The sequence below is a fragment of the Rhinatrema bivittatum genome, chromosome 3 (genome assembly GCF_901001135.1).
Source record: "Rhinatrema bivittatum chromosome 3, aRhiBiv1.1, whole genome shotgun sequence".
NCBI classification, from domain to species: Eukaryota; Metazoa; Chordata; class Amphibia; order Gymnophiona; family Rhinatrematidae; genus Rhinatrema; species Rhinatrema bivittatum.
Genome location: NC_042617.1, coordinates 282,487,569 through 282,500,522, shown reverse-complemented (window position 1 = coordinate 282,500,522; position 12,954 = coordinate 282,487,569). Strand labels below are relative to the sequence as shown.

The following is a 12,954-nucleotide window of genomic DNA, read 5'->3' as shown; positions in this document are numbered from 1 at the left end:
AGGAAACATTTAGCAGTTCTGCAAGAACTTGAAAAGAAAAATATACAATGAAAAAAAGAATTGTACTTTAGATCACAATCATTAGTCTTAATTTGGATTAGTTTGAGCCCCCACAACTGGTGCACCTTAATGCAAATTAAGAATTATAAAGTGTAATATCTATAGTAATGTATAAAAAAAAATACATTTCTTGCCTTAAAACGCCTGATCTTGAAAGGTTGCGCCCTCTTAAAAGTACAACTTTACAAGTTCAGATCAGACTTTTGTAAAACAAAAAAGAAAGTGCATCCTCTTGGTTATACAAAATAATTAGAGGGTCAAGAGCAATTACAGACCCTTATTCTAAGATAATTAAAATTGACATAGGGCCCAGAGCACGAAAATGTCTTATTCTATCTTTGACAATCTCAGTATTTGACCTGGTTGCCGCTGTCCTTGCATTAGCTTTGCAGTTTAATCGATGCCGCGATACTACTACTACCTGATTTTCCGTGGCCAACACAGGTTCATCAGCATTTTCACCACTCTTCAATACTAACAAAAAAGCCATTTGGCTTTGTAATATGCGGCAGTCGCGCGCTTGTGCGCGAGTCAATTCATGCAATTAGAGATGTATAAGCTTTAAAGAGCGACCAGCGAATGAATTATCTCAAGGCCAATGGACTACAAATCCCACAAATCCCCTGATTTTTGGAGGGCGGCGGGGGGGTGCGTGTACGTCCATCTGAAATGAAATTAGCGCATGCATTCTTACTGCCCCCGCCTTAAAATAGGTTCCCTCTCGACCCAGTGGAGATCATGCGCCCGGGAAGAGCGGCTGTGGGAGCCGGCGGTTTCCTTGCAGTTCAGCCTCCGGCCGCCGGGGGCCACTGCAGCGGGCGGGCTGCGCTCTCTGTGTATCTGTGTGTATGTGCCTGCGTGTGTGTATACACGGGCGCCGGGCGGGCGCACCCTCTTGCCGGGGGCAGCGCAGCACCGGCCTGAGCCTTTGTGTGGCGGCGGGCGGAGGAGGAGGGAACGATGGCGCCGCTGCTGCAACTGCCGCCGGCTCCGCGTCCCGGGTAAGAGCAGTGGCGCAATGACCGGGCGGCTGGCGCGGTATCCTGCGAGGCCCCCAACGTCCACCGAACGGGGCCTTGGAATCAGAGTCATGTCCGACTCCGGTCTCTCTCTCTCTCCCTCCGTCTGCCCGGGGGATGAGAGCAAAAAAAAAACCCAACTGAAGCAAGCCCGGGTGCCTCCTATGGTCCTCCCCAGCCCATCGCCGGCCCCTTCATATCCATGAGCACCCCTGAAAAGGGGGGGACGCGGCGCAGATTGAGAAGAAAAGGGCGGATGGCGCTCACGGCCGCCTCAGGCCTCTAAAGTTGCACCAGTAAACCAACACCGCTTGACCAGTGCTGCCTAAGATAATAATAAATAATTACTGTTAAGCGCTTGAGTATACTCTTTCCTCCCCAAGAGTTTTCCCAAATGAACACCCCTATCCAGGCAGACGGAGCCCCTGCATAGCTCCCCACATTAGATCCTGCAGAGAGAACCCTGTCCTCGCATAGAGTAGCAGAACAGGGTGACTCGGTTTGCTCAATTACCTGCCCCCCACCCTCCCCTGTACTGTCTCACCATAGACGCTACTCCAGGGATTCCCAAACCTGGTCTGGGGAACCTATAGCCAGTTTGGTTTTTCAGGAGGTTAGATCCATAATGACTATAGGTATACACACTTAATCTCATTCATAGTTATTGTGGCTATCCTGAAAACCCGACTGGCTGTGGGATCACCTAGGCAGGTTTGTGAAGCCCTGGCCTACCCCGTCTTTAGTCATTTCCTTCGTTTGTTATATTCCATGGCAAGTTCTTGCTCGTGTGTTGATGCTAATAGATGCTGCCCATCACCATGAGCCCCTTTGCCAGACCTGCGCTTCATGTGCCAAAGATATGTTAGAACTGAAGCAGTTTCCCCTAGAATGCAGTCACTGTTTAGAGTTGCAGGAGTCCAAATAAACTTAGTTCATGTATCATCTTGATACAGTACATAGCCAATCCGAAAAAAGACAGTGGGACATCAAACTCAACCTTCTATCCTAATTAGAGAGGGCATATTTGGCCCAGTAGGATAGAAGAAGGAAAACTAATATATGGAATGTCAGCCAGTAATGCAGCTTCAAATTAAGATACTTTTATTCCTGATCTAAAAAAATAAATTGTTCAATTCCATTTATTAGCATGCATTTGCTGGACTTGCATGAAATCTGAGTACTCTGCAATATTTATTCATCTCTAGGAATACATCCAGTTTAATTATAAAGTGTTTTTTTTCTCTGTGGGACACACAGATTGTTAAATCTTGTGTTTCTTTTCCATAGAATCTCTTGCTGCTAATGGTAACCAAGTGCACCCATCTCTTGGCGGCATGATCATGTGATTGTGAAGACACTAAGAGGATCTTTATTTTGTTGTTGCTAACCTACTCCCAAGAGAAGTTAAAGATGGGCATGAGGATCAAACTGCACAGCACCGACCATCCCAATAATCTGCTGAAGGAGCTAAACAAGTGCAGACTGTCAGAGACCATGTGTGATGTCACCATCGTGGTAGGGAACCGCTCATATGCGGCACACAAGGCTGTGCTGGCCTGCGCTGCTGGTTATTTTCAAAACCTCTTTCTAAACACAGGCCTGGATGCAGCCAGGACCTATGTGGTAGACTTTATCACCCCAGCCAACTTTGAGAAAATCCTCAATTTCATTTACACCTCTGAGCTCTTCACAGACCTGATCAATGTGGGTGTTATATATGAGGTGGCTGAAAAGTTGGGCATGGAGGGCCTTCTCAAGGCCTGCCATGCAACTTTCCCTGACCTGGAGAGCTCGGCTGTGGTCAAGCATTCTTCGACATCTAGTGAGGGCAGGTCAAGTGCCCTGAGCAGTGTGTCAGTGGAGCCCAATCATTCTATCAGTGAGACCCGAGGTGGTGGTGAACACTTCAGCTCTGACAGGAACTATAATATGCACCTTGATGGAGTGAGTAGCTACAAAGGAGAAGATAGAAATACAGCAAGCGAACTTAGTCAGAGCGTGCCATTATCATTCCAGCTACCTACAAAGACAGAAGAGCAGGATGAACCTGTGCCATTCCCTTCCCCTCCAAATCTGGTGGCTCAGCCAAGTATGGGTAGCACAAGTTTGTGCATCCAGACTACCACAAGTTCCTGCCAGTCCTTCAAGATCCAGAGCAATGGGGATTACAGTAAGAACAATTCTTTGCAGCTGATGCACAACTGGGGGCCTCTGCAGGAAGCAATTCCTGCACCAACGTTGGAGAGCAGTGCAAAGATCAGGGCTTTGGGCCAATGGATGAACTACAGCTGGATGAGCTGGAGGAGGAGGAGTTGCATTTTGAGGACCCCGAAGAAGATCTGGGACCAGTTGGAGAAGTCATCGAGCTAAGTGACGGTAGTGAAGATGAGTTGGTGTTTGGGGAAGCCACTGCTGGGCGGGAGAACAAGGCTATGCCTTGCCAGGTGTGTAAGAAGGTGCTGGAGCCTAACCTGCAGCTGATCAGACAACATGCTCGTGAGCATGTTGACCTGCAGACTGGCAACTGCAAGGTCTGTAAAACTCATTTCCATGATCATAGCTCCCGGGTCACCCATGTTCTTTCTCACGTGGGTATTTTCCTTTTCTCCTGTGATATGTGTGAGACCAAGTTCTTCACCCAGTGGCAGCTTGCGCTCCATCGAAAGGATGGCGTCTCTGATCACAATGTGGTGGTTCACCCCTCTGACCCACTGCCAGGGGAGATCAACACGTTCGGCGGAGGGACTGGCACAGAACTGACCTGTTCTGCCTGCAGGAAGATTCTGCTGAGAGACTTCCACACACTCCGTGGGCACATTCTGGAGCATGTGAACCTGAAGGCTCAGACATGTGGAGTCTGCGATCGGCGGCACCCTAACCTGTGCAGCCTGATGTGGCATACACTGTCTCACATGAACATTTCAGTCTTCTCCTGTGCGGCTTGTGCCAGCAGCTTTGTGGACCGCAACCTACTGGAAAAGCATGTGGCCGTCCACCGGAGCATAGACAACTCTTTGTTCCACTGTCACTTGTGTGGTCAGAGCTTCAAGTCTGATGTGGCTTACCGCTATCACGCCAGCCAGCACAAGTGTGATGGCCTAGAGGAGCGACAATTATTTGGTGACCAGCAGCACACCACCTTGCAGAAACGGAAAGTGCCTGGAGAATTCCTGAGCGAGGACATTGCCCTGCAGGTGCAGGCTGCCCACAGTAAGTACAGCTGCAAGGTCTGTGGCAAGAGGTTTTCTCACACGAGTGAGTTCAACTATCACAGGAGGATCCACACTGGAGAGAAACCCTATCAGTGCAAAGTTTGCCACAAGTTCTTCCGAGGACGATCCACCATTAAGTGCCACCTGAAGACTCACTCGGGTGCCCTCATGTACCGCTGCACAGTGTGTGGTCATTACAGCTCCACTTTGAACCTTATGAGCAAGCACATAGGCATCCATAGGGGCAGCCTCCCGGCCGACTTCACCATTGAGCAGACGTTCATGTACATCATTCATTCCAAAGAAGTGGAAAAAGCTGCCGACAGCTGACTGCTCTAAGATGTCCCAAAAGTGAACGCTGTTTGTACGGCTTTGTGAGGGTTAGGCTTCATTGACAAGCAATTTCTCCAGGAAATTAATTAAGCGTAATGCTAAATTAACAGATAAGCTAGTTATGGTGCACTGTTCCATGGTCTGTCTGCTCGGTTTATCTCTGCTTCATCATTCTTTGCTGAGTGTCACTTCCCATTGCAGATATGAAGCAAAATTAGTTGATCATAAATATTTCCTAGCAAATTTTGTGATTCTGATAGGTCAAGAATCTGATATCCACAGAACAGTTCTAGAACAGCAGCAGTGCATCTTCCCTCACATACACACACTGCCACGCTACAGAACAGGTGCAGCATGGGCAACAGCAGGGCAAGCTTCACATACAGAGTTGCACTGCAGTACAAGTACAACATGGACATTAGCAGGGGTGCAAGTTTCCCTCATACTGCCCCCCCACAGAACACGTACAGCAGCAGTACAAACTTCCTTCACACACACTCTGCCCCACCACAGGACACGTACAGAGAAGGATTACTGCTGCATCCTATCTGGTCTGTCCCCTAGTTGTACCAATCACAAAAGAAAATCTCTAGCCAGTGAGTCCATGGAAGTCTCAGCCAAACTGATGCTTTCATCACATTGTATACGAAAGAGAGGAAGTGATCTGCAAGTCAGCAACATCACAGCTGACAGTCAAAATCTAATGTATTTTCAGAGATTTTTACTTTTTTTAAATCCTCCTGTAATTATATATCATGAAAGGGAAGGTTTCTAAATCCTTACCCTGTGTTTTATGTCTCAGGTATTTTAATAATATTGAGAGACTTCTCTTTACAAACTATTTACATTTAGAGCAATCTGGCCTGAGGTATTACTTTTTCTTTAGAGGCAGCCAAGAGCAGGAGGCCTTTAATGGAGTTTTTGGATACTCCCTGAAGTCTACTACTTTAAAAAAATAATTGAGAGACCATTTTTTATAAGGCTGGTGCCTCCTTTTCTTTCTTTAATGTCGTTTTATCGTTCCATGTCAAAAGGATGCACTTTTAGAGACAGAGGGTCTCTTGGTGCACCATTAATAGATGACAAGTCCATAGGTCATAGTGAACAGTAGATTGAGAGTGTAGAGTGTGATCATATACAATTTAGGAGCTTTATTTGCTGATTGGTAAAAGGCTTTTCCTGAATGCACAAAGATGTGAGGCAGCCCTTCCAGGCTTTAGGTCTCCTAAAACATTGGGCTTTAAGTTGAGGCCATGTATTTTATCCTGTTCTGTAATAAGGTGACCTGACCAAGGATGAGATGGATCGCAGATAAACGTTGCAGACCCTGCTTGCTGGAAGGAAAAAAAGGATATTGTGATTATTTTCTATAGTGAACCTTTATTTATCTATTGAAAAAAAGCCTTCAAATCTGAAAGTTTAAACTGTGAACTCTGAAAGCTTTTCTGACATTTAATGGTCAGAGGTAAGGAAGAAATACTTCCTTGTGCTAAAACACTAATGGGAAGGTGCTGGTGGACGGAGCCACCTTCCAGTGAGAATGTAAAGTGGAGGCTCGGTAGGCTGCTCGTTGTGTCTCCCTTGCATGCTTTCTAATGTGGTGGGAATATTCTGCTCTTATGGATCAGTTTCGCCAGCAATAAGTGGGGATAAATGGCATCCCTATATTACCTCTCGTGCAACCTTAGTGCCGGGTCTCCTCTCATTCTGTGCCTACAAGGAAAGTACTTGGGGGCAGGGAGGGAACAGCCTCAAATGAGAAAAGCACCAACCAGAATCTTCTTGTTCTAAAGATTTTCTTTTTCTACAAAGCCTCTCTCCTTACGTCTTCTTTTTCAGCTTTTATCAGGGAGCCTTTGTGCACAGTCTCCCCTTTAACAGCTCCTTATCTGGTGCTCTCAGGGAGACATGCACATCCTCTGCCTTTACTCCTAGTCCTGCTTTCATCAGGATGCAATCTTTAGTATCTGCTTTTTCTCATATCCCATACATGTATATGTGTGTTTACATTTATATACTCATTTATTTAATTAACTTCAGTTTCCCTTTTATATACAGAATAAGAGAATCCCCTTCCTGTTCGTACCCCGGATCAATCCAGACAAGTGGGGTTTATTCATCCCTACCAGCAGATGGAGGCAGACAACAAAACTTTGAGGCTCTTCTACATAATAGAGAGTGCCACCTGCAGTCCCTCAGTATTTCTGTGTCTCCAGCAGATGGTTAGAGGTGCAAACCTGCAGTCTGGAGTTAAAAATAAAAAACAAAACAAGGAAGAATTCAGCTTCCCGAGGTGTTAGGTTCCTTCATGGGCCATCCCTCGGGTAGAGCAGGGGGTTGGAGATCCCTGGTTGAGCTCAGCCCTTGTTGGGGAGGGAGGGGGGGGGGTTAAAGCCAGGGGTCCTGGTTCCCTCATCCCCCTCTTGGTCCCTGGTACCCTCAGCGCTCGGCCTCCTTCAGAAGCAGGGAAGTATTTACGTTTTCTTACCTTCCCTGGCCCTGTGTGTTTTGATTTTTTTTTAAGTTTTGTTAAAAAAAAAGTTACACAGAGGAGCCCTGAGGCAGTGTGAGGGGTTGGAGTTTCTCTGCAGGCAGGTAAGGGAGCGGGAGGTAGAATGAGGGTGAATTTGCTTCTCGGTCAGGCCCAGGAGTGGGTTTCAGCACTGGACAGCACCAATTTTCTCCTCACATCATGGACTATTTTTAGGCCGAATCACGCCTGCATGCCACCTCCCACGCAGCAAAGTTTTTCTGGCTCCAGTTTTTGTCGGGGGATGGGGCCTCGATTCAGCTGCGTTTTGCCACAAATGTGTCTCTGGGGGAGCTGGGACCTCTGCAGGAGCTCCTGGGGGTGGCAGGAGAACAAGGCCGGCTCCAGAGGCCCCGAAGGGGGAGGTTAGAGGAGTCGGCGGCCATTTTCTGTGCACGTGCTGGGAGCCAGGCTGCTGTTTCAGAGCCTCGGGACTTCCCTTCCACGCTGTTTCCCACGGAACAGGACCCTGCTGAGGGCAGGGGAAGGGAACAGGCACAAGGACTCAGACTCCCCTTCTGATCTGGAAGCTTTTTCAGTGGATTTTGTCCTGCTGCTCCATAAGGCCTATTTGGCTAGGAAGGGAGCGGGGACCAAGAGGCTTTTACCCAGGAAGTCCCGGGTGGTTAAGAAGCCTAGGCAGGTGGAGTCCAGAGGGAACCTGCGATCCTTGGATCTCAAGAGGTCTGCAGTGGAAGAAGAAGACACGTCAGAGGAGATGGATGATCCGGTTTGGATACAAGGAGGACCGGTAAATCTGGGCAGGGACCCTGTGAGCACTTTGGCAGATCCGTTGCAGGATCGGGATCCTGTTACTGTATTGGGGGATCCAATGCAGGACTCACATTGGATGGGGACGATCCTCAGGTGGTCCATCTGTTCTGTAGGGATGAGTTGGGCCTGCTAATTCCCCAGGTTCTGGAGGAGCTGGGGATTAAGGTCACTCAGGAAGATTCGAATAATGAAGGGGTAAACCTAGTCCTAGAGGGATTATGGGGGGGGGGGGGGCCTAAGGCTTTTCTGTTGCCTAACATGGTGAAGAAGTTGGTGGATTAGTTTGAAAGTAGCCAGGGCTATGGCTAAATTATATCCCTTGCCAGAACAGAAGGAGTTGTGGAAGAGTCCCAAGATGAATGCTGCAGTTTCCTTGGTTGACAAAAAGATGACCATCCCGGTGGCAGGTGTTGCTACTTTGAAGGATATCTAGGATCGAAAACTGGAAATCCTCCTTAAGAGGTTGTTTGAGGTTTCGGCTCTGAGCCTTCATGTGGCGGTCTACGGAAGTCTGATGCAGAGGGCCTATTTGTGCTGGGTGCAAAAGGTGCACAAGAAGCGGTCAGGAACGACCATGGTTCATGGTCCAGGGGGAACATTTCCAGTTTCGGGCCCTTCCCTTTGGTTTAGCAACAGCACCGCGCACATTCACAAAGGGGCAGAATCTTTCTGAACATTCAGCAGTCATATCCTATCCCAGTTTAAAACTTGAGATAAGAAAAATTCATTATTTCTTTTATTCACAGATGGTGGTAGTGGCAGCGGTACTTGGGAAGGAAGATATCCTGGTGCACCCGTACCTGGACGATTGGCTAGTGCGGGTGAAATCGGAAGTGGAGTGTGGTCACTCAGTTCAGCAGGTCCTGCAACTCCTTGATTTGTTGGGCTGGGTGACGGACCTGGCAAAGAGACATTTGAAGCAGGCCCAGTCGTTGGAATATCTGGGGGAGTGCTTTGATACCTGGATAGGGAAGGTGTTTCTGACTACAGAAAAGGTAATCAGATTGCAGAATCAGGTCTTTTAGCTGCTGCAGAGGTCAGTTCCCAGGGTCTGGGATTATTTACAGATCCTGGGTTCCATGGGCCTTTGCACATGCAGCCTCTGCAGAGGGCTTTGTTGTCCTGTGGGAATCCGCTTTCAGAGGAATTTAAGCTTCCATTGCCGGAGGAGGCCAGGTCCAGTCTCTCACGGTGGCTGGCTCGGCACAGTTTGGAGAAAGGAATGGACCTCAAAGTGCCTGACTGGGTAGTGGTCACCACGGATGCCAGTCTATCGGGCTGACATGTGTCTCAATTTCCCTTGACAAATCGGGCGATTTGTCAAGGGAAATTGGCCCAAGGTAAATGGTCATTGGAAGAGGCAACCTGGTCCATCAATCGGCTGGAAACCAAGGCAGTGCGCGAAGCCTTACTGGCGTTTCTCTCACTTATTCAGGATAAGTCGGAACGAGTGTTCTCGGACGATGCGATAACAGTGGCGTACATCAACCAACAGGGTGGAACGAAGAATCATCTAGTGGCACTGGAGGCACAAGAATTGTTTGTGTGGGTGGAGAAACATGTAAGGATAGCTGCTTCCCATGTGGCTGGAGTGGACAACATGCAGGCGGACTTCCTCAGCAGATGTCGTCTGGAGGTCGGAGGAAGCCTTTGCCTAGCTGTAGGCAAGGTTGGGCAGACTAGCAGTGGACTTCTTGGCGACCTCCGAGAAATTAAAAAATCAGTTTTTCAGTCGCAGAAGAGAGATCAGATTGGAGGGCATCGATGCTCTAGTTCAACTGTGGCTGACATCAGTTGCTGTATGTGTTCACACCATGGCATCTCAAAGGTCAAGTGCTATGGCACATTGAGATGCATTTGGGCAGGGTGATTCTGGTGGCACCCAAGTAGCAGCACCGGCCGTGGTTTGTGGACCTCCTTTGTCTAGCGGTGGACGATCCCGTTCGCTTGGCCCGTCTGTCAGGGTTGCTGCGACAGGGACCCGTATTTTTAGACCGGGAGGACCGCTTCTGTCTAACGGCTTGGCATTTGAGAGGTGACGACTCCACTTGAAAGGTTATTCGGATCCTGCGATTGCGAAATTGTTTCAGGCAAGGAAGACTTCCACATCTTTGGCGTGTGTCCAAGTGTGGAGAGTCTTTGAATCCTGTTTCCAGAACAAGGTGCAACCTTTGAAGGTGGATATCCCGCAAATTCTAGCATTTTTGCAAAGTGACTTGACTAATGGGTTGGGCTATAATTCCCTTCGGGTTCAGGTGGCAGCCTTAGGTTTCCTTCGAGGTAGGATTCAGGGAAGACTGTCGCCATCTCATCCGGATGTGGTTCGTTTCTTCAAGGGGGCAAAATATCTGCATCTTCCGGTTCGGAAGATTTGTCCAACTTGGAATCCAAACTTGGTTCTTCGGGTGCAGTGTGGGCCTCCCTTTGAACCAGTTTGGAGAGCTTCTCTAAAGGACTTAACCCTAAAGGCTGTTTTCCTGGTGGCTATCTGTTCAGCTAGAATGATTTCCGAGCTGCAAGCTTTGTCGTGTAGGGACCCTTTCCTGCGTTTTTCGTAGGAATGTGTTTCTTTACGGATGGTTCCTTCCTTTTTGTCTAAGGTGGTTTCCTCCTTTCACATCAGTCAGGTGATTGAGTTACCGGCCTTTCCGAATTTGTTTGTGGATGCTTCTATGGCAAGGGAGTTTCACTTGTTGGATGTGCTCAGAATTCTTTTGCACTATCTTAAGGTGATGAATGCCTTTCGGAGATCTGATCATCTGTTTGTCCTGTTCAATGGCACTAAGAAGGGAAATAAGGCATCCAAGGGCACTATTGCACGATGGCTGAAAGAGATGATAGTTTAGGCTTATATCTTTAAGGGCTGGTTGGTGCCGGAGGGGTTGAGAGCACATTTCACTAGGGCGCAGGAACAATTACCAAACATTACCACTTGGATGTGCGGGCGCCGGAGGAGGCATCTTTTGGGGAAAGTGTGTTGCACGCGGGTCTTTTGAGTTCCCACCCAGGATAGAGGGGCTTGGGTACATCCCATTTGTCTGGACTGATCAGGGTACGAACAGGAAAGGAAAATTGGTTCTTACCTGCTCATTTTTGTTCCTGAAGTACCCCGGATCAGTCCAGCGACCCATCCCAATTTTGCAAAAGACTTCCTCGCTTCTGGATGTTGCTGAGCTGCAATGTTATATATTCAGAGTAATGAGAGATGTGTGTTCTGTTAAGAGGGCCTAGTTTTTTCAGGGGGCTCCAACCTTTAAGTATTTGTTTGCCCCAGGTTTATTGGGGATTGTTAATGTAGTCATCTTGGCTTGGGTACAGGTCACTATTGAGGAACTGCAGGTGGCACTCTCAGTTATGTAGCAGTGCCTTTAAGGTTTGTTCTCTGCCTCCATCTGCTGGTAGGGATCCATAAACCCCACTTGTCTGGACTGATCCATGGTACTTCAGGAACGAAAATTAGCAGGTAAGAACCAATTTTCCTTTATCTATGCTGGTGCCACCTCCCAACTCTTGAATTGATTACTGCCCTATGGCTATCTTCTCCCACCACCTCGGGGTGCCCTGCTGTGCCTTTCCCTCCAATATGTCTCTGCTGGAATTGCTGCTGTTACTGTCCCTCAATCAGTGGCAACTTAAAATGTTCTTTGTTTTTGCCCTTTTTTCCCCTTTGTGGGCAGAAAGTAAAATGTTTTTTTAAGCATTCAAATTTCAAAAATAGCCCAGAGGAGGTCAGATTACTGTAGGGGTGGGGGATAATACCCATATTTTGAGAGGAGAGGAAAGCAGAGCAAGCTAGGCTCTGAAAGCCTAATGTCATCTCACTACTGCTGGGGCAGAATCTTTCTGAACATTCAGCAGTCAAATCCTATCCCAGTTTAAAACTTGAGATAAGAAAAATTCAGTATTTCTTTATTCACAAAAGGTTAGGAAATTCATTTGCTTAACCTCGGAGCGGATTTGTGGCTGTTTTAAATAGATGGGGGTCCACTGTTAGAGGGTGCGAGGTGCTGTTAGCAGTTATGCATATAATGTCTGGTGCTCATGCCTATAGTAGTTTTATATTTGGGCTTTCCAAATGCTGAAGCTATCACCACTAGGGGACCCCCTTTTCCTGGGACTGGAAAGCCAGTCCTCAAGTAATGAAAACAATGGCTGTTTTTTCAAATCCCTCAGAAAACTGTAATGTACCATGTTATAGGTTGCTTTTTCATAACATCTCTGGCTGTCTCCCACTAGGTCACACTCCTGTACTGGGGGGCCAAAGAGAGCACTGGCATTTTCCTGCTAGTCCGCCCAAATAGGCCTCTAGCCAAGGGGCTGGTTACATTTTAGATGTTTGGGAAACCAAAAATTCCACATATCATCATTTGCAAATATTCTCACGTTTTAGGAAGTCAAACTAATAAGGGAAAGGGAAGGGTGGAGAAAGGGACAAATTTTAACTTTTGGAAGGTTTAGCTATTGAAGTTAACTGAAGGGACTGCTTCTAGTCCTCTCTCTGGAGTCAACTGCCTGGAAGTAAAACAGACATGTCTGATCCCAGTAATAAAGGCTTGAGATACTTGGCTCTGGGATCCAAATATGAAGTAATTTTCATACAAAACCACATAGTAAATCAAAATAAAATGTTTTATTTTGCTACTGGTCTGCTACTGATTAATATGTATTTTATTTTTTTAACCTAGGTTTTTTTTGTTTATCAGAGAGTCTAGCTTCTCTAAAGCGAAACAGAATGCTGTAATTCTCTGATTTTTACTCCTTTGTTGAAGCTAACATAGGTACTGACTGACCTCTTAATATTAAAGTATTTACAATCTATTGCTATAAAGTTTTGTATATTTTGTAAACTGATTTCCCTTTCTGAATAGGTAGATGTTTGAGACAACTGTACATCATATTTTTTTTTATATGCCCATTGTACAACAGGATGTGTGTTTTGTATTTAGAATTAAATATGTTTTTGGATTTGGTTGTTTGTTTTTGCCCTGAACTTGGATGTAGAAGAGCATTCTAGTGATAGATAACA

The 12,954-nt window shown here is 47.0% G+C and overlaps 1 protein-coding gene across 1 annotated transcript; it reads left to right on the top strand.

Annotated features, from left to right (window-relative positions):
• Positions 1-873: 873 nt before the first annotated feature.
• ZBTB39 (zinc finger and BTB domain containing 39) lies at positions 874-12,893 on the top strand. The gene is given in 3 exon segments (XM_029594866.1): positions 874-1,061; positions 2,367-3,255; positions 3,258-12,893. Coding segments are annotated over 2 exon segments (2,130 nt in total). The 5' UTR covers positions 874-1,061; positions 2,367-2,489; the 3' UTR covers positions 4,622-12,893.
• Positions 12,894-12,954: the final 61 nt, after the last annotated feature.